Raw genomic sequence first — 24,839 nt, 5'->3', positions numbered from 1 at the left:
TACTAAAATTAAAAAAAAAAAAAAAGCCAGGCATAGTGGCATATGCCCACCTATGGTCCCAGCTCCTCTGGAGGCCGAGATGGATTTGCTTGAGCCTGGGAGGTTGAGGCTGCAGTGAGCTGAGATGGTGCTACTGCACTCCAGCCTGGGTGACAGAGCAAGACTGTCTCAAAACAAAAATTGATTGGTATTCATATTCTGAGCCATAATACATTCTACCTGCCATTTCCTATCCTAGAGAGAAGGTAATTTTACTTTAAAGGTTAATCAGGGCCAGGCGTGGTGGCTCACGCCTGTAATCCCAGCACTCTGGGAGGCTGAGGCAGGTGGATCACTTGAGGTTAGGAGTTTGAGACCAGCCTGGCCAAAATGGTGAAACTCCAGCTCTACTAAAAATACAAAAAAAAATTAGCTGGGCATGGTGGTGGTGGTGGTGGATGTCTGTAATTCTAGCTACTCGGGAGGCTGAGGCAGGAGAATCTCTTGAACCCAGGAGGTGGAGGTTGCAGTGAGCAGAGATTGCGCCACTACACTCCAGACTGGGCAACAAGAGTGACAATCCATCTCAAAAAAAAAAAAAAAGTTATTCAGCTTGGACCAAGTCACACTTGTTGAACTAGTTTCCTCAACTATAAAACTGTAACGGCCCTGGCCAGGCACGGTGGCTCATGCCTGTAATCCCAGCACTTTGGGAGGCCGAGGTGGGCGGATCATGAGGTCAGGAGATCGAGACCATCCTGGCTAACACGGTGAAACTCTGTCTCTACTAAAAATACAAAAATTAGCTGGGCGTGGTGGTGGGCGCCTATAGTCTCAGCTACTCAGGAGGCTGAGGTACTTCAGCCTGGGTGAGAGCTGTCTCTTAAAAAAAAAAAAAAAAAAAAAAACTGTAACGGCCCGAGTCTGCTGTATGGACACTTAAATGGCAGTTACAGACATTTCTCCAAAAGAATTTCAAGGCCTGGGCCGGGCGCGGTGGCTCAAGCCTGTAATCCCAGCACTTTGGGAGGCCGAGACGGGTGGATCACGAGGTCAGGAGATCGAGACCATCCTGGCGAACACACTGAACCGTCTCTACTAAAAAATACAAAAAACTAGCCGGGCAAGATGGCGGGCGCCTGTAGTCCCAGCTACTCGGGAGGCTGAGCCAAGAGAATGGCGTGAACCTGGGAGGCGGAGCTTGCAGTGAGCTGAGATCCGGCCACTACACTCCAGCCTGGGCGACAGAGCGAGACTCCGTCTCAAAAAAAAAAAAAAAAAAAAAATTTCAAGGCCTTACCCTCATTCTGACTCTAGGATAATTCTTAGATTGTATCCCACACCACAGTGACTTGTACCTATGTTCATCTTCATGTATTTACCACCTCATAGTAATTATTTCCATTCATTTTTATCATACGACACTAAACTATTTGATTCCTCCAGTGGGACATTTAAAGGATGTGAAAGGCCTTGGTCTTCTCAAACACATCTGTATTTGCTCATGGAATAAATCCAGATGTGACCTAAAGCCCAGCTAGTACCTGAGCTTGTTTCTGACATCAAAGGGAATTATCAAAATGTGAAACACCTTCTGCCTGACAATTCTGTTATCTTTTACTTCAATAGGCAATTAATACTTGTCAGCCTGGACAACTTATTTCCAGTATCATGCTAAAAATCTCCTTGTTGTGTGATTCTTTTATTTCTTGACATGCACACATACATGGATAAAAAAGTATGTACACCTAGAAAAATGGACTCCAAGCAAAAATGGAAAACATGTTTCCATAAGCTTAGATTTCCTGGTATATTACTCCTAAACCTAAGGTAGAAGTAATGCATTGTTCACTTACATGCCCACTTTTCTAACCCAAGCTAAGGGCTGGAAAAAGAAACTCAGAACAGTCCCAAGTAAATATGGGAAACCATAGCAGTGATAAAACCTAAGATTTCTCAGAAATAGTCTTAAGTGGGAAGCCTCTAATCCTACCTGGACAGTGCTTTCCTGTGGGTTTCTCAGCATGAGTCCAAACCTCACAAAGCACCTTCAAAGTCTGGGCTACCCAGTATCACAAGTACAGCAGTAGGTCCAATAGCTGGATACAGGGGCCAAGGAAATAATGAAAAAAACAAATCAGGGACCAGATGCTGAGACTTCCCCTTGTGTTCCACAGTTGGAAGAACATGAAGCTGGACCCTAGGTAGTTTTCCGCTTCTTGGCAGATGGCCGCTCAAATACATCTCGTACCCCAGCTGCCTTTTGTTTGAAGAACTTTGTGTTCTGGGCACTCTCTTGGCCCCAAGCTGAGTCAAAGGAGGTGGTATCTTGATCCACAAGGTGAGTGTATTTGGTGCGACCTGAGCGTCCAAAGTTCTTGACCTGAGGGAAGGACGGATCATGAGTTACACCACCAAACCAATCATGCCTCAGCTATCAATACATTACTTTTCTCTCTGTCATGTTATTAAAGATCCCCATACCTGCATGACTTTAGGAAGAATGGTTTTATTGAAATGATCCTCCAGGGTAGGAGCACTGAAATCTCTCTTGTATACTTCTTCATCCTCATCCTGTATAAAAAAAATCTTATCAATCTTGTGGCTTTATTTCCTATATATTCAAACCACAAATTTATTAAACTCTACAATGAGGGATACAAAGAAAGCAGAGGGTACTGAGCCTTTCTTCAAGAGCTTACGTCTAACTGAAGAGATGATATATATATATTTTTTTTCTGAGACAGATTCTCGGCCTGTTGCCCAGGCTGGAGTGCACTGGCGCAATCTTGGCTTACTGCAACCTCCGCCTCCCGGGTTCAAGCAATTCTCCTGCCTTGGCCTCCTGAGTAGCTGAGACTACAGGTCCATGCCACCACACCCAGCTAATGTTTTGTATTTTTAGTAGAGACGGGGTTTCACCGTGTTAGCCCAGATGGTCTCGATATCCTGACCTTGTGATCTGCCCGACTTAGCCCCTCAAAGTGCTGGGATTACAGGCATGAGCCACCACGCCCAGCCAAGATGATATTCTTTTTCTTTTGTTGTATTGTCTTTCTCTTTTTTTTTTTTTCCCGAGGCAGGGTCTCATTCTGATGTCCAGGCTAGAGTGCAGTGGTGTCATCACTGCTCATTGCAGCCTTGACCTCCCAGCATCAAGCGATGCTCTCACCTTAGCCTCCTGAGTAGCTGGGACTACAGGCGCATGAAACTATGCCTAATTTTCTCCTTGAGTGTAGATGTGTCTTGAGGGTTGACTTATTCTCTCTGCACTCAGTGTGTTAGTTTACTCATGTGACTTCAACTCTGCATAGGCCTCTCAAATCTCCAATCCTGGATTTTCTACTGGCTTTCATATATCATAAGTTGGATATTTTATTGGGACTTGAAACTCATGTCTAAAGTGAAAACCATTTATTAATACCTAACCTTTCCACATCAACCTCCTCTCTTTAACTTTTCTGTTAGTAGGCCCAGCATACTCTTCGATTACCTAGATTCAAAATTGAGTAAGGGTGCATTCCATTAGTTGCCACATCTTACAAACTCATCACCTGGGTTATTAGTTTTCCCTACTATCAGTCTTACATACTGTCATTGCACTGATGTTTCTAAACTGTAACTCATTATAATCTTTGCCTGGCCCAAAAAACTTCAGTGGTTCTCTATTAAATGAATGCAACTCCTAGGCTGGGCGCAGTGGCTCACACCTGTAATCCCAGCGCTTTGGGAGGCCAAGGCGGGTGGATCACGAGGTCACGAGTTCAAGACCAGTCTGACCAACATGGTGAACCTCTGTCTCTACTAAAAATACAAAAAAAATTATACCTGGTGGCATGCACCTGTAATCCCAGCTACACAGGAGGCTGAGGCAGGAGAATCGCTTGAACCCAGGAGGTGGAGGTTGCAGTGAGCTGACATCGCACCACTGCACTCCAGCCTGGGCGACAGAGTGAGATTTCATCTCAAAAATAAATAAATAAATGAATACAACTCCTCTGTGTAGTAATCAAGGCCAAATATTATACAGCCTTAATCCACCTTTTCAGTTCTCTTTGCCACTTCCCTTCACAGCTGATGCTTTCTGCCTCCACTCCTGCTGGTCTCCACCTGGAATGTCTTCCCAGCACTGAATGTCAAAAAGTCTATACATCTTGGCCGGGCACAGTAGCTTACGCCTGTAATCCCAGCACTTTGGGACATGAGGTGGGCAGATCACCTAAGGTCAGGAGTTCAAGACCAGCCTGGCCAACATGGAGAAACCCCGTCTCTACTAAAAATACAAAAACTAGCGGGGCATGGTGGTACACGCCTGTATTCCCAGCTACTTGGGGCACTGAGGCAGGAGAATTGCTTGAACCCGGGAGGCGGAGGTTGCAGTGAGCTGACATCACGCCACTGCACTCAAGCCTAGGTGACAAAAAAACAAAAAACAAAAAAAACTATACATCTTAAATGCTTAAATGTTACAACCTTTATGTCAACCCTTTCAATCTTCTACCAAATATAATCTCTCTCTCGTCAGAACTCCTACAGTACTTTACTTATGTTACAGTGATTAAGTATTCTCGCTAACAGTGCTGAACAGTTACCTTTGCATAGTATATGCACTAAAGGTTACTTACTCAATGAAATAAACAACATTAGTAAGGCTGGATCCAGTTGCTCTTGCCTGTAATCCCAGCACTTTGGGAGGCCAAGGTGGGAGGATAGTTTGAGCCCAGGAGTTTGAAACTAGCCTAAGCTACATAGCAAAACCCCATCTCTACAAAATAAAAAAAAAATTAGGTGTGGTGGCACACACCTGTAGTCCCAACTACTCAGGAGGCTGAGGCAGGAGGATTGCTTGAGCCCAGGAGAATGAGGCAGTAGTGAGCCATGACTGCACCACTGCACTCTAGCCTGAGTGATAGTAATATTACAATGCTGTGATACAGATTTATAAACACATATGCTGAAGGAATTAAAAATACCACTATCTTGTTTAAGAAAGACTTTTAAAAAAAATTTCTTTTGAGACAAAGTCTTGGTCGGCCACCCAGGCTGCAGTGCAGTAGCACCATCACAGATGACCGCAGCCTCAAGCTCCCGGGCGGAAGCAGTCCTTCCACCCCAGCCCCTCGATAGGTGGCACTACAGGCATGCACCACCACACCTGGCTAATTTTTGTAGTTTTTGTAGAGATGGGGTTTTGCACATTGCCCAGGCTGAACTCCTGGGCTCAAGTGATCTGCCGGCCTTGGCCTCTCAAAATGTTAAGATTACAGGCATTAGCCAATGTACCTGGCCCACCAAAGGACTTTCACATACACTTTTCTCATGTATCTTAACTAGCAATGAACTGCTTCTCTAAGAAGCTTGATTATTAAAGCTGTGAATTGCTTAAGCAAAGAAACTTTATGACCGAAGCAGTACAAGAAGTAATTCATAATCTCCACTGAATAGAAAGCCACATCTGCTGGAAAACTATGTAAGCAGACAGTTCCTGCTAATCAGATAGACCTGAAACTGATTTTGGAGGGTGGTAGGGAAGCTACCACTGAAGTTTTAACAGCATCTGCAGTGAAAGGCAGGAATTCAGTTGCAGTGGGGATATTTAGAATTTGCCACACAGCACTTGAAAAAGCTAGTCTAGTTTTTGGTACAAACTGCTTTAACATTAGGAAATAATAAACCATACAGGATTAACAGATTGCTATTTTGATCTTAGTCTTTATATGAAAAACAAAGATGATGGCCCTCCACCTAATGGTTAGATAATAAACCATTCTTTTGGTTAGTTACTCTTGGGTACTGTCAGTTGAGAATGAAGTGAACTTTCTACCACACAAAAGTGAATTAATGTAAAGCTATTTGCAGAGTTTGGTTTTCACAAAGTGGAGGACCTAATTCGTCCCCTATCTATACAGATCACTTCTCTATTTCATTTCCTCAATTTATCTAAGGCTGAGGACAATAGCTCATGCCTGTATTCCTAATACTTTGGGAGGCTGAGGTGGAAGGATTGCTTGAGGTCAGAAGGTTAAGACTAGCCTGGGCAACATAGTGAGACCTGGTCTCTATGAAAAATTAAAAAAAAAATAGCCAAAAAAAAAAAAAAAAGTGCCAGGTATGGTTGTGCATACTTATAGTCCCAGCTACTCTGGAGGCTGAAGCAGGTGTATCCCTTGAGCCCAGGAGGTCAAGGTTGCAGTGAACTTGCACTACCGTACCCCAGCCTGGGTGACAGCAAGACTCCGTCTCTCAAAAAAAAAAAAAGGCCATTACATCATTTCCTCTTTTTGAGAGTTGGAGCCAAAAGAGAACAGTTGATGCTACTTCTATAATCCAATTGCTGATGCTTTTCTCTGAGTTTATATTGTTCAGAAGGAAAAAACAAATGAGAAAGCTGACCATTGGCAAGTGGAAATAACATTCCAGAACATTCTTGAAGAGAAAAAATAATTCAGAGTTTCTGAGTTATTCCTACTGCCCAATTTTCTGACTCTCTTTTCACTTCTTACCATGAAGAAGGCACCCCGGTGATAATACTTCTGTAAGAACTTATATTTGCCCTTAACAGCTTTGTTGGTAATGACTTTGCCATTTGCCCGAAGTTCAGCTCTCCTCTCTTCCTCAGTCAGGTTTCGCATGCGTTCAATTTCTGCTTTCTCCTTTTCAAGCCTGTCCAGGGAGCAAAACAATTTATTGGTACTGTTACAGCTTCAGAAAGACCAAATTATCGAAAATAACAGTCCCATGTCATTTCAAGTATTAGTCACCTTCTTTAATTCTAGTCATTGCCTATTAGGAATCAAGATCAAGAGCTCAATAAACAAAAGGGTGAGTTAGTCTTCATTATGTTTGCCAGACTAGGTATTGCCAACTTCCAAAAGTTGATTCTAGCTCTTTTGACATTCAGACATACTATTATTGCTGGGTTTTGCAACATTACGAATTCTCTTTCCCTAAAAGGTCTTCTCAGCTTTAAAAAAAAAAAAAAAAGTGAATTTAAAATAACTATCCAAGGCTTTGCTGGTATTCCTTTATGTAAGTGTATCATAATCATATAGGTGCTTGCATGTCATAAACCAAAGATTACCATCATTAATTAGATTGCAGTAACTTTTTTTTTTTTCTGGTGACAGAGTCTTGCTCTGTTGCCCAGGGTGGAGTGCAGTGGTGCCATCTCGGCTCGCTGCAAGCTCCGCCTCCTGGGTTCACGCCATTCTCCTTCCTCAGCCTCCCAAGTAGCTGGCACTATAGGCGCCCGCTTCCACGCCTGGCTAATCTTTTTGTATTTTTAGTAGAGACAGGGTTTCACTGTGTTCACTAGGATTTTGATCCGCCCACCTGTGCCTCCCAAAGTGCTGGGATTACAGGCGTGAGCCACTGTGCCCGGCCAGATTGCAGTAACTTTTTTTTTTTTTTTTGAGGCGGAGTCTCGCTCTGTCGCCCGGACTGGAGTGCAGTGGCTGGATCTCAACTCACTGCAAGCTCCGCCTCCCGGGTTTACGCCATTCTCCTGCCTCAGCCTCCCGAGGAGCTGGGACTACAGGCGCCTGCCACCTCGCCCGGCTAGTTTTTGTATTTTTTTTAGTAGAGACGGGGTTTCACCGTGTTAGCCAGGATGGTCTCGATCTCCTGACCTCGTGATCCACCCGTCTCGGCCTCCCAAAGTGCTGGGATTACAGGCTTGAGCCACTGCGCCCGGCGATTGCAGTAACTTTTTAGCCAGTGTTGGGGAGAGAGGGGGTGATACCCCTTTTCTCCAAAAAAATGTATATACACACATAATTTTGTGTACAATTGTATTTTATTTTTTTAATTTTTTGAGATGGAATCTCATTCTGTTGCCCAGGCTGGAATGCAGTGGCACAATCTCGGCACACTGCAACCTCTGCCTCCCAGGTTCAGGCGATTCTCCTGCTTCAGCCTCCTGAGTAGCTGGGATTTACAGGCGTGTACCACCATGCCCGGCTAATTTTTGTATTTTTAGTACAGACGGAGTTTCACTATATCGGACAGGTTGGTGTCAAACTCCTGACCTTGTGATCTGCCCACCTCGGCCTCCCAAATTGTTGGGATTATAGGCATGAGACACCATGCCCGGCCTTGTGTACAATTTTAAAGGGCACTTGGACTCCTACTCCTTCAGGTCCAGGATAAAAACCTTAGAAACTACAGGCTGAGGGCCAGGTGTGGTGGCTCATGCCTGTATTCCCAGCACGTGTGTGGTGGCATATGCCTGTAGTCCCAGCTACTTGGAAGGCTGAGGCAGAACTGCTTGATCCCCAGGGGGTGGAGGTTGTAGTGAGCCAAGATTGTGCCACTGCACTCCAGCTTGGGCGACAGAGTAAGACTCTGTCTCAAAAAAAAAAAAAAAAAAAGAAAAGAAAAAAGAAACTACAGGCTGAGGATGGAGTTATCTATTTATCGTGTGCAGCTCATGTTGAAGCAAGTTTTCTTTTTTTCTTTTTTCCAGATAAGAGTCTCACTCTGTCACCTAGGCTGGAGTGCAGTGGCGCTATCTCAGCTCACTGCAACCTCTGCCTCCCGGGTTCAAGCGATTCTCTTGCCTCCACCTTCCAAGTAGCTGGGAATAACATGCACACACCACCACACCCAGCTAATTGTTGTATTTTAGTAGAGACAGGTTTTCACCATGTTGGCCAGGCTGGTCTCGAACTCCCAGCCTGAAGTGATTTGCCTGCCTCAGCCTCCCAAAGTGCTGGGATTATGGGTGTGAGCCACCACGCCCAGCCTAGAGTTACCTATTGATGGTTTCCTTTGTAATCTGGGATTACCCTCTTATACCTATTAATTTATAGGAATGAGTGATGCAGCTCAGAAATGATTCTGCTTGGGCTGGGTGTGGTGGCTCATGCCGTAATCCGAGCACTTTGGGAGGCCGAGCACTTTGGGAGGCCGAGGCAGGTGAATAACCTGAGGTCACGAGTTCGAGACCAGCCTGACCAACATGGTGAAACCCTGTCTCTACTAAAAATACAAAAATTAGCCAGGTGTGGTGGCACATGCCTGTAATCCCAGCTACTTGGGAGGCTAAGGCAGGAGAATCACCTGAACCCAGGAGGCAGAGGCCGCAGTGAGCTGAGATTGTGACACTTCACTCCAGCCTGGGTGAAAAGCAAAACTCCATCTCAAAAAAAAAAAAAAAAAAAAAAGAATTCTGCTCTAATGTAGTGTAGATTATTTAAGTGCCACAAATTCTTCCCCTCACAGTATGCATGCCCCTTTTCAAAAAGTATGACTTTGCTGCTTCTCCTATCCAGAGGTGGAGTCTGTTTCTCCACCTGCTTAAAGCTAGGTTGGCCTTGTGACTTGCTTTGACCAATATGTGGCAGGATTGATGTATGAGTTCTGGAACCTAAGTGTCAGAAGACCTTGCCCTCTTAGAATGGTACCCTGAGACTACTATGTAAGGAAGCCAGTCTAACCCAGTGAAGGATAAGTGAGGCATCCTAACTGATAGCCACCACCTACTACTAGACATGTGAGTGAAGCCCTTTTAAGTTTCTAGCCCAGTCAACTATCTAGCTGGATACAACGACATAAGTGAGCCCAGGTGAAATCAGTAGAGGAACTGTTCAGCCAACCTCCAAAATTGTGAAAAGTAATTGTTTTTTCAAGTCACTCAATTGTGGGTTGGGTTGTATACAGTAAGAGATAACTGCTAACAGTTACTAATTTTTGTGTCTACTAGGAAACTAAAGGGAGCACTGGCTGGCACTCTATTATGGACACACATCGACAAAGTGTGTTTCTCTTCCCTGATTTCACTGTAACAAGTGAAACTCGCATTCCAATTATAGGAAACTCACCCAGCAGCAAGAACTCTGAAGATGGCTAGAATGGAACTCACAGTAGGTGATGAGTCTCAGAGCTATCCTACTAGAAACCTGTTCCACTAGCAGCATTAACTCTAGGTTCATCTTTTTACTCACGCTTCTCGATCTTCTCTGTCCCTCTTGATTCTTTTTAGCTCCCGAACTTTCCATGCCTCATATTCCTCCTCGTCATTTTCATCATCAGTATTGAGTGCATCCAGTGCAGCCAAGGATCGCTTGTTCTCTTCCAGCTCTTTCTTGGTTTCCTCTTCGACAATCTGGGTAGGGAGAACAATTTGGCTTGGACTTCTTTACTCTCCTCAGACAAACCTGATTACACTATTTCTTATACTCAATCCTTGCAACCACTCCCCAGTACCTTGAGTGTGTACTTGCGCCTCTCCTCTGCCAGGCGTTTTGCTTCCTGCTCCAGCTCCTTCTGTTTCAATGCTTCGGCTTCACGTTCTTGAACTGTCACTCGGTCCTTCCTGCATCACAGAGGTCCTGTTAATTGCCTAAAGTCCTTAGAGTGGAGTGCTTTGTTCCCCTAGACCTAGTCCCATCCAAATCAGACAAAACCAAACTCTTTGGCTCTATTATTTTCAAAGAGCAAAAAACGTTGAGTCATCCGAGGTCTTTTTTTTTTTTTTTTGAGATGGAGTCTCACTCTGTCTCCTGTGCAGTGGTGTGATCTCAGCTCACTGCAACCTCTGCCTCCTGGGTTCAAGCAATTCTCTGCCTCAGCCTCCCGAGTAGCTGGGATTACAGGCGCCTGCCACCACACCTGGTTAATTTCTTTGTATTTTTAGTAGAGATGGGGTTTCACCATCTTGGCCAGACTGGTCTTGAACTCCTGACCTCGTGATCCACCTGCCTCAGCCTCCCAAAGTGCTGGAATTACAGGCATGAGCCACAGTGCCCGGCTATCATCCCAGGTCTTTGGAGCACTAAAATCATGTTCATCTTTGAGAACTGCCTGGAGAGCAAAGAACTTGCTGGCCTGTAAGTAGTAGGATTTCTAGCCATCAAGAAAGGAATAGGAATTTGCTCGTTGAGTTTAATTTTGTGCTTAAAAATATATGGCCTTGGCTGGGCACGGTGGCTCATGCCTGTAATCCCATCACTTTGGTAGGCTGAGGAGGGTGGATCACCTGAGGTCGGGAGTTCGAGACCAGCCTGACCAATATGGTGAAACCCCCCCTCTATACTAAAAATACAAAATTAGCCAGACGTGGTGGCGCATGCCTGTAATCCCAGCTACTAGGGAGGTTGAGGCAGGTGAATCGCTTGAAACCGGGAGTTGGAGGTTGTGGTGAGCAGACATGACGCCATTGCACTCCAGCCTGGGCAACAAGAGCAACACTCCGTCTCAGAAAGAAAAAAAAAAAAAAGGCCTTGGACAGATATATGCTATATAACTGAAAAAAGAGATGTGAAAACAAACTCAGGGTCTCTGCTAACACCAAGATATTCCTCAGCAGCTCATCTGGCAAGGCTATAGCACTAGCAAAAGCACTTTCACTCAGTGCTTAGATTTCAGAATAGCACAACAGAAAACAGACTTTTGTTTCCACACCTGGAAAGTGGTAATTAAGTGGATTCAGATCTGGCTTGTGAGATACTTACTTTCGAATGAAGACTGGCTTAAGGCGAGGCTCCATCTCATCTTCACTGTCTGTGTACTCTTCATACTCAGACTCTGATTCTGACTCCTCTCCAGAACGTCCCTCATCTTCCACTTCCATGACTTCCATCTCTTCATTTTTTCTCTCCTGTGCTCGCTGACGCATCATGCCACGCCGCCGCTCTATTTCCTATCAAGTCATATATGTAAGCCAGTCAGTCAAATGGCCTATGGCTTTTTGTTTTAGTCTCATCAAACCCAACAAATTCAAATGTAAAAAAATACAACTTAGTACGATTCTATTTTTAGTCCTATCCCAACAAACAAGGAACATGATCAGAGTCCTGCCAAAAGCAGTGATCTCATGTTTTTAAGGCTTCAACAAATGAGCACTGGCGTCAACTTTTTCTTATATCCAGAAAAAAACTTCCCATGTTCCTTTATCATACCTCATCATCAATTTCCTCCTCCTCTTCTTCACTGCTATCTTCTCGTTCCATGCGCCAAGCATCTCCTTCTACTTCTGAGTCACTCTCTCCTACCACTTCAGGTTCCACTATTTTCCGATGTCGAGCCAATCTGAAAAGCAGCATCTCCAAATGTAACACCAATGTCATAAAAATGAAGTAGCATCAACTGCATTTCCATAGCCACACAGTATATTATGTTTGCCTTCATTAATACTGAAGTCTTTTTTTTTGAGGCAGGGTCTTGCTCTGTCACCCAGGCTGCAGTGCAGTAGTGAGATCTTGGCTCACTGCAACCTCTGCCTCCCAGGCTCAAGTGATCCTCCCACCTCAGCCTCCTGAGTAGCTGGGACTATAGGCATGCCAGCACACATGGTTAATTTTTGTATTTTTTGTAGAGACGGGGTTTTTACCATGTTGCCCAGGCTGGTCTTCAACTCCTAGACTTAGGCAATCTGCCCGCCTCAGCCTCTCAAAGTGCTGGGATTACAGGTGTGAGCCACCATGTCCATCCAATATTAAAGTATTGAGGTGAGGGAAACTGAGGTGCAGATTAAAGAAACTAGACTAGGATGTCAGAGCAAATAGTCAAGTTGGGCCTGAAATACTAACTAAACGTATGTTGAGGCATCCTAAGGCACCACAGCAAACCAGCAAACTCATAGGGATGCATTGGGATTTTTTTTGAGACAGAATCTCAGTCTGTTACCCAGGCTGGAGAGCAATGGCGTGATCTTGGCTCACCACAACCTCCCCCCACCAGGTTCAAGCGATTCTCCCTGCCTCAGCTTCCTGAGTAGCTGGGATTACAGGCGTGCACCACCACACCCGGCTAATTTTTGTATTTTTACTAGAAAGGGGGTTTCGTCATGTTGGCCAGGCTAGTCTTGAACTCCTGACCTCAGGTGATCGCCTGCCTCGGCCTCCCAAAGTGCTGGGATTACAGGCGTGAGTGAGCCACCAAGCATGGCCTGCATTGGGATATTTTCAATAGCTCAAGGTAATTCAGTTTCAACATTAAGTCACACTACATTCCTTTTGAGAATATCGTATCTCTGTGAAATTGGGTTTTGGTGGCTGCTGTGGTAAAAAGTAAGTGTAGCGTGAAAATCAATATAAAACAAGACATGAAAAAGTGACAGTGCTGATTCCAAGGTCTGAAAGGCTGTCAGTGTCCAACAGGCACACAAATCCCACTAGTAACTGTGGTTATGTGAGAATGAATAAGTGTTTTTTTCCCCACGGGCACTGTAATTTTATTTTTTTCTTTTTTGAGACGGAGTCTCACTCTTGTCACTCAGGCTGGAGTGCAGTGGCGTGATCTTGGCTCACTGCAACCTCCGCCTGCCAAGTTCAAGCAATTCTCTGCCTCAGTCTCCCAAGTAGCTGGGATTACAGGTGCCCACTGCCATGCCTGGCTAATCTTTTTGTATTTTTTTTTTTTTAATCTTTTTGTATTTTTAGTAGAGATGGGGTTTCACCAAGTTGGCCAGCCTAGTCTTGAACTCCTGACCTCGTGATCCACCTGCCTCAGCCTCCCAAAGTGCTAGTATTACAGGCATGAGCCACTGCACCCGGCCATGGGCACTGTAATTTTCAAGTGGCAAAGTTATTAGGACATAAATACTTATTAAGTTACTTGGCTCTAACTACTTACTAACTAAAATAAACAGAACTGTTTTGGCCCAGGAGCTCTGTGAAAAAAACCCCTGGGATAATTATGAACGGTGAAAGTTCAGGACCCCTGGTCTGCTCTATTAAGGTAATGTCTCAATCAATATATAACATACAAAATCCCTCACTGGGAGGCTCTCTTTCTACGAGACCTTTATGAGGTCTTTTCTCCTACTTCAGTGTCATTTCCCTTTATTAGCATTTAGAATAAGCATATGTATAAAATCAATTTATCAAAGTTTATAAAACATCTTTGTGCTAAAAAGACTCCCCTCAACAGTCAAGGAATAGTCTGTGTTTTCTATTCCCATAAGGAGTTGAGTAGGTCCTTTAGGCCAGAAGTAACCTGCTGTTTTCTAAAGCTGCCACTTTGTAACTTTGGTCATGTAACTTTCTTAGCCCCTTTGTGCTCTTAGTTTCCTCCTTTTGTGAAATGGGGATAACAGCACCTATTTCATAAAGCTATTGTATGGATTACAAGAATTAGCAAATGTAATCTACTTGGCAGTACTATTCAAGTATTAGCTGTTATTACTAAGCTGTAGAGGTTCATGTTCAAGTAAAACACAATCACAGACATTACCTCTCTTCCACATCTTCACTAATACGGTTCTGTAAACGCCGTAGCCGGGGGTCACTAGATGAATCCTCCTCCTGTTCCTCAGGCTCTGCTTCTTGTTCTTTGGCTTTCTTAATGAACTGAAATTCTTCATCCTCCTCATCTGAGGACTCCATTGGGGCATAGTCTGGCCTCTTTCCGGACACATAACGCTTTACCTTCACTTTTTCCATTGAAATCTCACCTGGGTGAGAAAGATAACTTACGTTTCAGTAGCCTGTTTCTCAATGTGCTTCATCCCATCATGGCCTTTGCAAATAGAGCCCTTTATTCATAGTAGACAAGAGTCTAAGCAGGAGAAGAAGAGAGCCACTACCCAACCATCTATTCATCTAATGGTGTTTTCCTACAAAGGCCAAGTCATGAGACTGCCTCCTTGTGAAAGCCAACACTGATGATAATGAGGCTTACCTTGAGTACAATGAAGTGGAGGAAGGTAGGCAGTGAAACAGTAGGAAAAAGTCCCCGGCAAAAAGGCAGACTGCATCCATCATAAATTCATGGCATCCCACCTCAACTATACCCTTAAACAAATTATTTGTAACAGTGCCCACCACATACTAAGGATGATTTCTGCAGGAACATAAAACTAAAATGCTGCTCAGGCATTCTTGTAGTTCCTTCTGGGATTTCCATGGCAGCCTTTATAACATATTGCCACATGACTCAATATTCTAATCTTACCTATTTCTACCTTCTTTTCCTTTACCTTATGTGTTATGAAACCTGCAAGAGTAGGTAATCTGTTATAAATACAATTCTTCTTCTTTTTTTTTTTTGAGACGGAGTCTCGCTCTGTCGCCCAGGCTGGAGTGCAGTGGTATGATCTCGGCTCACTGCAACCTCTGCCTCCTGGGTTCAAGTAATTCTCCTGCTTCAGCCTCCTGAGTAGCTCGGACTAAAGGCGTGTGCTACCACGCCCAGCTAATTATTTGTATTTTTTAGTAGAGACGGAGTTTCACCGTGTTAGCCAGGATGGTTTCCATCTCCTGACCTCAAGATCCGCCCACCTCGGCCTTCCAAAGTGCTGGGATTACAGGCGTGAGCCACAGCACCCAGCCTACAGATATAAACAATTCTAGTCAACAAAGAGAGACAGTGAAAACTAACCAACTTATTTTATGAGTATAACCTTGATAACCAAATTGGACAGTTCAAAGGAAAACTTTAGGTGGATTTCACTTACAAACACAAATACAAAAATATTAAATAACATAAAAGCAAATTTATCCCAGCGATATAAAAACTACCAAAAAAAAAAACAAAAAAAAAACCCGAAACAAAAAACCCCTAAGCCAACACAACTTATCAGAATTTAGCCCAAGACTACAAGGATAGTTTAACCTTAGAAAATTAATGAGGGGGCCAGGTGCGGTGGCTCATGCCTGTAATCCCAGCATTTTGGAAGGTTGAGGCAGGAGGACTGCTTAAACCCAGGAGTTCGAGACCAGCCTGGGCAACAAAGTTAGACCTCGTCTCTACTAAAAATAAAAAAATTAGCCGGGCATGGTGGTGTATGCCTGTGGTCCCAAGCTATATGGGAGGCTGAGGTGGGAGAATCACTAGAGCCCAGGAGGTTGAGGCTGTGGCGAGCCGTGACCACAGCAAGGCACTCACTTCAGCCTGAGTGATAAAGTGAGACCCTGTGTCAAACACAAAAATATATATAGCTGGGCACAGTGGCTCATGCTTGTAATCCCAGCACTTTGGAAAGCCAAGGTGGGCAGATCAGTTGAGGCTAGGAGTTCGAGACCAGCCTGGCCAACATGGTGAAACCCCATCTCTACTAAAAATACAAAAATTAGCCAGGCGTGGTGGCACACACTTGTTAATCCCAGCTACTCAGGTGGCTGAGGCAGGAGAATCATTTGAACCTGGGAGGTGGAGGCTGTAGTGAGCTGAGATCATCCTGTTGCACTCCAGCCTGGGCAACATAGTAAGACTCTGTCTTTAAAAACAAAAAAAAAACCCAAAAATATATATGTAGATACAGACAATGGGAGGGAAGCAATATACTATTTTTGCTTTTGTAAATTTCATTTTTATTTATTATTATTATTTTTATTTTTATTTTTTTTGAGACGGAGTCTCACTCTGTCGCCGGGGCTGGAGTGCAGTGGCCGGATCTCAGCTCACTGCAAGCTCCGCCTCCTGGGTTCACACCATTCTCCTGCCTCAGCCTCCCGAGTAGCTGGGACTACAGGCGCCCGCCACCTCGCCCGGCTAGTTTTTTGTATTTTTTAGTAGAGACGGGGTTTCCCCATGTTAGCCAGGATGGTCTCAATCTCCTGACCTTGTGATCCGCCCGTCTCGGCCTCCCAAAGTGCTGGGATTACAGGCTTGAGCCACCGCGCCCGGCCTTTTTTTGTATTTTTTAGTAGACGGGGTTTCACAGTGTTAGCCAGGATGGTCTCGATCTCCTGACCTCGTGATCCGCCCGTCTCGGCCTCCCAAAGTGCTGGGATTACAGGCTTGAGCCACCGCGCCCGGCCTTATTTATTATTTTTTAAAAGGTAGAGAAAGGGTTTTGCTATGTTGCCCAGGCTGGCCTTGAACTCCTAGCCTCAAGTGATCCTCCAGCCTCAGTCTCCCAAAGTGCTGGGATTATAGATGTGAGCCATCTCTCCTGCCTACTATTTTTTAAAGTCACATTTAAAAAAAAATAATAGATACAGCAGACTTTATAATGATAAAACAATAACCATTGTATTTATGTATTTCTTTATTTATTGAGATGGAGTCTCGCTCTGTTGCCCAGGCTGCAGTGCAGTGGCACCATCGTGGCTCAGTGCAACCTCTGTCCCCCGGGTTCAACCAATTCTCCCTGCCTCAGGCTCCTGAGTAGCTAAAATTACAGGCGCCCACCATATGCCTGGCTAATTTGTGTATTTTTTAGTAAAGACAGGGTTTCACCATGTAGGCCAGGCTGGTCTTGAACTCCTGACCTCAGGTGATCCGCCAGCCTCAGCCTCCTAAAGTGCTGGGATTACAGGTGTGAGCCACCACGACTGGCCAGAAGCACTCTCTATAAAAATCAGTGGGCATCCAGCTGGCCATGGTGGCTCACGCCTGTAATCCCAGCGCTTTGGGAGGCCGAGGCAGGCGGATCTCAAAGTCAGGAAATTGAGACCATCCTGGCTAACACCGTGAAACCCCGTCTGCACTAAAAATACAAAACAATTAGCTGGGTGTGGTGGTAGGCGCCTGTAGTCCCAGCTACTTGGGAGGCTGAGGCAGGAGAATGGCACGAACCCGGGACCTGGAGCTTGCAGTGAGCTGAGACAGCACCACTGCACTTCAGCCTGGGCGACAGAGCAAGACTCCATCTCAAAAAACAAAAACAAAAACAAAAACAAAAACAAAAAATTAGCCAGGCGTGGTGGCACGCACCTGTAGTCCCAGCTACTCGGGAGGCAGAGGCAGAAGAATGGCGTGAACCAGGGAGGCGGAGCCGAGATCACACCACTGCACTCCAGCCTGGGCGACAGGGCAAGACTCTGTTTTAAAAAAAACAACAACAAAAAAACCCACAAAAAACAAAAACAAAAATCCAGTGGGCATCCTAATGTTGTCCCTATCACACCTTCTAGTCAACACTGTATTATGGTTCTAATTTGGGCAATAAGGAAAAGTTATAAGGATGTTAAAGGAAGAAACTGTCGGCCGGGCGCGGTGGCTCAAGCCTGTAATCCCAGCACTTTGGGAGGCCGAGACAAGCGGATCACGAGGTCAGCAGATTGAGACCATCCTGGCTAACACGGTGAAATTCCGTCTCTACTAAAAAATACAAAAAACTGCCGGGCGTGGTGGCTCAAGCCTGTAATCCCCGCACTTTGGGAGGCCGAGACGGGTGGATCAAGAGGTCAGGAGATCGAGACCATCCTGGCGAACACAATGAAACCCCGTCTCTACTAAAAAATACAAAAAACTAGCCGGGCGAGGTGGCGGGCGCCTGTAGTCCCAGCTACTCCGGAGGCTGAGGCAGGAGAATGACGTAAACCCGGGAGGCGGAGCTTGCAGTGAGCTGAGATCCGGCCACTACACTTCAGCCTGGGTGACCGAGCGAGACTCCATTTAAAAAAAACAAAAAACAAAAAACAAAAAACTAGCCAGGCGAGATGGCGGGCACCTGTAGTCCCAGCTACTCGGGAGGCTCAGGCAGGAGAATGGTGTGAACCCGGAAGGCGGAGCTTGCAGTGAGCTGAGATCTGGCCACTGCACTCCAGCCTGGGCAACAGAGCCAGACTCCACCTCAAAAAAAAAAAAAAAAGAAAAAAGAAAAAAAAAGGAAGAAACTGTCATAATTTGCAGATTATATGGTTGTCTTTGTAGAAAACACAAGATAACAAATAGATAAGCTAAAAGAGTTCAGAAAAAATGCTAGATAAAAAACTTATTTCTAAAAATAAGCATACCTGTACATTAGCTACATATAATCAGAAAGTACAATTTTATTTTTATTTATTTATTTATTTATTTTTTGAGACGGAGTCTTGCTCTTTCGCCCGGGCTGGAGTGCAGTGGCCAGATCTCAGCTCACTGCAAGCTCCGCCTCCCGGGTTTTACGCCATTCTCCTGCCTCAGCCTCCGGAGTAGCTGGGACTACAGGCGCCCGCCACCTCGCCCGGCTAGTTTTTTGTATTTTTAGTAGAGACGGGGTTTCACCGTGTTAGCCAGGATGGTCTCGATCTCCTGACCTCGTGATCCGCCCGTCTCGGCCTCCCAAAGTGCTGGGATTACAGGCTTGAGCCACCGCGCCCGGCCTTTTATTTATTTTCTTGAGACAGGGTCTCACTCTGTTGCCTAGGGTGGAGTGCAGTGGCGCAATCATGGCTCACTGCAGCCTCAACCTCCTAGGTTCAAACCGTTCTGCCTCAGCCTCTGAAGTAGCTGGGACTACAGGCGGGCAACACCATGAAGGTCTAATTTTAAAAAATTTTTTGTCTAGACAAGGTCTCACTATGTTGCCCAGGCTGGTCTTGAACTCCTGGGCTCAAGCGATCCTCTTGCCTAGGGTCTCCCAAAGTGCTGGGATTACAGGCATGAGCTACCATGCCTGACATATTTTCTACTTTTTGAGAAAGGTCTCACTCTGCTACCCAGGCTGGTGTGCAGTGGCATGATCACAGCTCACTGCAGTCTCAACCTCCTGGGCTAAAGTGATCCTCCCTCTTCAGCCTCCCAGTAGCTGGGACTACAGGCAGGTACTGCCCAGGTAATTTTATTTTTTTGTAGAGCATTGTATTTTTTGGGGTCTCACTATGTTGCCTAGGCTGGAGAGAATACAGTGTTAAAATACCATTAATAGTCACAAGTAATCTATAAGATACTGAGGAATAAATCCAACAAACAATGTACAAGGATTTTAGGAGGAAAAATATATAATTTTATTGAAAGATAAAAAAGATCTAAATAAACGGAGAAATACTTCTTTTTTTTTTTTTTTTGAGGCGGAGTCTCGCTCTGTCGCCCGGACTGGAGTGCAGCGGCCGGATCTCAGCTCACTGCAAGCTCCGCCTCCCGGGTTTACGCCATTCTCCTGCCTCAGCCTCCCGAGTAGCTGGGACTACAGGCGCCCGCCACCTCGCCCGGCTAGTTTTTTTTTTTTTTTGTATTTTTAGTAGAGACGGGGTTTCACTGTGTTAGCCAGGATGGTCTCGATCTCCTGACCTCGTGATCCGCCCGTCTCGGCCTCCCAAAGTGCTGGGATTACAGGCTTGAGCCACCGCGCCCGGCCACGGAGAAATATTTCATGTTCAAGGATGAGAAGATGGCAACTGCACCTGAATTAACCTATAAATGTATAATCTATCATTTTAATGCAATTCCATTAAAAGCTGTCTCCAGGCTTATCCCAAAATCATATGGAAGAATAGGAGGCCCCCAAATACCAAGACAATGCTGAAGAAGAATAAAACTGATGGGGGCTGGGAAGGAGGGGTGGGGCGTAGTTTACCGGATATGTCACTGACCCAGGAAGTACACAGAGATCAATGGAACAGAGTAGAGAGAAGAAAAACAAACTTATATGAGAACTTGAGTATACTATAGGAATGGCATTAAAAATCAGTAGAGAATGGATGGGCTAATCCATCAACTGAGAAGGGACAACTGGCCAACCATACAGTAAAATTAGACCTCTAACTTCCACCACAGACACAAAAATTCCAGATGGATTAAAGACCCAACTATGAAAAACATATTTTAAATATTTACACTCCCTACTGGACTGTAAGCTTCCTAACTTATAATGTCTTGTATAAGTGTGTATCGAATTCAATTTAATATATACAAACACTCAGAAGATAGAAAACCTTTACAATATCAGTATCTGTGATCTCAGTGCAGGGAAGGATTATTTTTTAAACGATATACAAAAAAAAAAAGCTAAAACCATAAAAGATCAAGTTGATAAATCTGATAATACTAAAACTAGAAACATCTGTGTAAGAGAAGACTCCATAATTAAAAGACAAGCCAAAAAATGAGGAAAAGGATACTATAGATTTGGAATATATAAAAACAAAGCAAACAAAGTGGGTGACTGACAGAAACAGGTAATTCACAGAAAAGAAAACCTAGAGAGTTTATTAGACACATGAACAAGATGCCCACCACTGGCTGGGCACAGCAGCTCACGCCTGTAACCCCAGCACTTTGTGAGGCCCAGGCGGGTGGATCACGTGAGGTCAGGAGTTTGAGACCACCCTGACCAACATGGAGAAGTCCCATCTCTACTAAAAATATAAAATTAGCTGGGCATGGTGGCCCATGCCTGTAATCCCAGCTACTCAGGAGGCTGAGGCAGGAGAATCGCTTGAACCCGGGAAGTGGAGGTTACAGTGAGCCGAGATGGTGCCACTGCACTCCAGCCCGGGCAACAAGAGTGAAACTCTTTCCTCTTTCTCAAAAAAAAAAAAAAAAGCCCAGCATCACTAGTAATCAGGGGAACGCAAATTAGAATAATGAGACACCATTTCAACACCTGTCAGATTGGACAAAAAATGTAAAAATTTGATATAACCAAGTGTGTAGATGATGAATATATGGGAAATAAAGCTCTTAGGTTCTCGAAGTTTGTTTTCTTTCTTTTCTTTTTTGAGATGGAGTCTTGCTCTGTCGGTCAGGCTGGAGTGCAGTGGCGTGATCTTAGCTCAGTGCAACCTCTGCCTCCCAGGTTCAAGTGATTCTCTTGCCTCAGCCTTCCAAGCAGCTGGGATTACAGGCGTGCGCCATCACACCCGGCTAATTTTTGTATTTTTAGTAGAGACAGGGTTTCACCATGTTGGCCAGGCTGGTCTTGAACTCCTGACCTCAGGTGATCCACCTGCCTCGGCCTCCCAAAGTGCTGGGATTACAGGTCTGAGGCACCATGCCCAGCCTTTGTTTTAAGAGACAGGGTCTTGATCTGTTGCTCAGGCTGGAGTGTAATGGCACAATCATAGCTCACTGCAGATTTGAACTTCCGAGCATAAGTGATCCTCCTGCTATGGCTTCTTCCAAGTAGCAAGAGCACATCACTACATCTCGCTAATTTTTAATTTTTTTTTTTTTGGGATGAAGTCTTGCTCTTGTCCCCCAGGCTGGAGTGCGATGGCATGATCTCGGCTCACCACAACCTCCACCCCCCGGGTTCAAGTGATTCTCCTGCCTCAGCCTACCGAGTAGCTGGGATTATAGGCGCCTGCCACCACACCCAGCTTATTTTTGTATTTTTAGTAGAGACAGGGTTTCACCATGTTGGCCAGGTTGGTCTTGAACTCTTGACTTCAGGTGATCCACCCGCCTCAGCCTCCCAAAGGGCTGGGATTACAGGCGTGAGCCACCAAGCTGGGCCTTAATTTTTAATTTTTTCTGTAGAGATGGGGGGCGGGTCTCGCTATGTTGCTCAAGCTGGTCTTGAACTCCTGGCCTCAAGTGATCCTACTGCCTCAGCCTCCCAAAGTGCTGGGATTACAGGTATGAGCCACTGTGCTCCACAAATTCTTATGTTCTTACAACTTACTTTGAGGAGCAATTGGTAGCAGGTACTAAATAATGCTAGTATTGGCTACAGAATGACAAATGCAGAACTGTGTTTTTTTTTTTTTTTTTTCTTTTTTGAGACAGAGTCTCACACTGTGGCCCAGGCTGGAGTGCAATGGTGCGACTCTCTGCTCACTGCGACCTCCACCTCCCGGGTTCAAGCAATTCTCCTGTCTCAGATTCCTAAGTAGCTGGGATTACAGGCACCCACCATCATACATGGCTAATTTTTTATATTTTTATTAGAGACGGGGGTTTCACCATGTTGACCAGGCTGGTCTCGAACTCCTGACCTCAGGTGTTCTGCCCGCCTCAGCCTCCCAAAGTGCTGGGTTTACGGGCATGAGACACCATGCCTGGCCGCAGCACTTTTTAAAACAACGGGACAACCACCTGCCCCTCAGTAGGGAATAAACTGTGGATTACACTTTATTTTATACAATGGAATTCATAAGCTGTTAAGATGAATGAATTAGATGTATAGGGATTAAAAGATAATTCTTAAAAGCCATGTTGAGACTAGACACGGTGGCGTCTACTTGGGAGGCTGAGGCAGGAGGATAGCCTGAGCCCCAGGAGTTCGAGTCCAGCCTGGGCAGCATAAGTAGACTTCTATGGAGAGCAAAAGAGGGACCGTATCCCGCACAATGCCTTGCCAACAGGCAGTTTCTATCTATCTAGTCTGATATTATGTATATATTCTGCTATATACTTAAGTTCCTAATTATTAGATTTATATATTTAAGTTCCTTAGTAATTATTAGACTAATAATACATATATTCTAGTATTTATATGTAATTAGTGATATTATATTCTAATCATTATATTAGAACAAAATCATGTATTCTAGAATACATGTATTAAACATATATATTCTGATATATACTTAATTTCCTAAGTAACTAATATTTTAATATATGTAATATACATTATATATATGTAACACTAGTCTAAGGAATTTGTGGAGGCTAAGAGAGGTGCTTGCTGAATATGAAAGCAGGCCACAGGAACAAGATCGGATGAAGGGGATGGGGGTGGAAAGGTCCAAGAACCTGGGAGCCAGATCTTAAGAGCTGGAGGGGTTGGAGTGGTGTGTCCGGGAGAGGTCTGGAGGTTGCTGGGGCCGGAAGGGGTTAAAATTCGACTGGGAAGAGGGTGTCCGCACCGTACCTTTCTCATTGCGAACTGGGACGGCCCCAGCCGTAGACTGAATGGGCGGTTGCTTCATGAGAGCGCTTGGGACCGACATGTTGATGGCAGCGACGGTGATTCCCGAAACTTGACTAACTCCAAACAGTGAACACCAACAACATCAACGAAGAGAAGAAATTCCTTCTACCTAAATCCACGAACACAGCTGCGCGACTGATAGAGAAACTACTTACGGCTGAGCCAGATAAACCGGAAATACGTGACGAGAGGATTGTGGGATGGTGGAGGACGTTTGGGCGCCCACAGCTAGGAAGTTGAGTCTGTTTCTGCGCATGCTCATCGGCTGCCAGCGTGTCCTCTACGTTGCAGAATTTGGAAGCTGCTTTTGGCGGGATATTTTGCTTCCTTTGGGCCTTGCTGTTAGGACTTTGCGGTGAGGAAGGTTCAAATGAAAGATTTTACGTGTTAGCTTGGTTTGAAGCCAAGAACGGTATAGTGAATAAGAAACTCAGGCGACAGTGAGTTACTGTTTGTCTGGCTTGTTGAAAGCTCAGAAGAAGTAGAGTTTGATGGAATAAAAATCTTGCCAGTAGTATCCGATTAGCTCAGTTCTTGAGGCCAGGGTGGACTGTGGTGCAGTATTTGGTGTCACAGGGCAGGTGGTGCTGATTTAGGCCAGTGACCAAAAAAAAAAAAAAACAAAAAAAAAACTCTCAAGGTGCCTGGGACATTACCTGCCTGAAATCCCAAAACTCCACTTTTAGGCTTTCAGGTTTTTCCAGTTTCTGGAAAATACCTATTAGAATACATTCCTGATTGGAAAAAGTTTGTATTTAAATATCTAAGTAATTATGATTTTGAGACACGGTCTTCTTCTGTCACCCAGGCTGGAGTGCAGTGGCTCGATCTCGGCTTACTGCAGTCTCCACCTCCCAGGTTTAAGCGATTCTCATGCCTCAGCCTTCTGAGTAGCTGGGATTACAGGCGCCCACCACCATGCCCTGCTGATTTTTGTATTTTTAGTAGAGATGAGGTTTGACCATGTTGGCCAGGCTCAAGGGATGAGCCCACTCTGGCCTCACACAGTGCTGAGTGCTGGTGTGTGCCACCACTCCCGGCTAATTTTTGTATTTTTAGTAGAGGTGGGGTTTCACCATGTTGCCCAGGCTGGTCTTGAACTCCTGACCTCAGATGATCCACCTACCTTGGCCTCCCCAAAGTGCTGGGACTACAGATGTGAGCCACCGCGGCCGATCTATTTAAGAACTCTTTGGCCGGGCGCGGTGGCTCAAGCCTGTAATCCCAGTACTTTGGGAGGCCGAGGCGGGCGGATCACGAGGTCAGGAGATCGAGACCATCCTGGCTAACACGGTGAAACCCCATCTCTACTAAAAAAAATACAAAAAACTAGCCGGGCGAGGTGGCGGGCGCCTGTAGTCCCAGCTACTCGGGAGACTGAGGCAGGAGAATG

At 45.1% G+C, this 24,839-nt stretch overlaps 2 protein-coding genes across 2 annotated transcripts in view; one reads left to right on the top strand and one right to left on the bottom strand.

Moving 5' to 3' along the window:
- Positions 1–1,660: 1,660 nt before the first annotated feature.
- MFAP1 (microfibril associated protein 1) lies at positions 1,661–23,625 on the bottom strand. The gene is made up of 9 exons (XM_033190305.1): positions 23,387–23,625; positions 14,155–14,374; positions 11,880–12,009; positions 11,433–11,620; positions 10,186–10,294; positions 9,924–10,084; positions 6,483–6,642; positions 2,464–2,553; positions 1,661–2,362 (listed from the first exon to the last, which is right to left on the bottom strand). Exons 1-9 carry the CDS (start codon positions 23,463–23,465, stop codon positions 2,180–2,182), a joined length of 1,320 nt encoding a protein of 439 aa, XP_033046196.1. The 5' UTR covers positions 23,466–23,625; the 3' UTR covers positions 1,661–2,179.
- A 6-nt stretch (positions 23,626–23,631) lies between these two features.
- WDR76 (WD repeat domain 76) overlaps positions 23,632–24,839 on the top strand; it is a 48,002-nt gene continuing 46,794 nt past the window's right edge. Inside the window, exon 1 of the mRNA XM_033190302.1 lies at positions 23,632–23,801. Coding sequence (XP_033046193.1) covers positions 23,647–23,801 — 155 coding nt within the window. The 5' untranslated portion in view covers positions 23,632–23,646. The remainder of the gene's footprint in view (positions 23,802–24,839) is intronic.

This window comes from Trachypithecus francoisi, unplaced genomic scaffold (genome assembly GCF_009764315.1).
Source record: "Trachypithecus francoisi isolate TF-2019V2 unplaced genomic scaffold, Tfra_2.0 Lachesis_group3, whole genome shotgun sequence".
NCBI classification, from domain to species: Eukaryota; Metazoa; Chordata; class Mammalia; order Primates; family Cercopithecidae; genus Trachypithecus; species Trachypithecus francoisi.
This window is presented reverse-complemented; position numbering and strand designations above follow the sequence as displayed.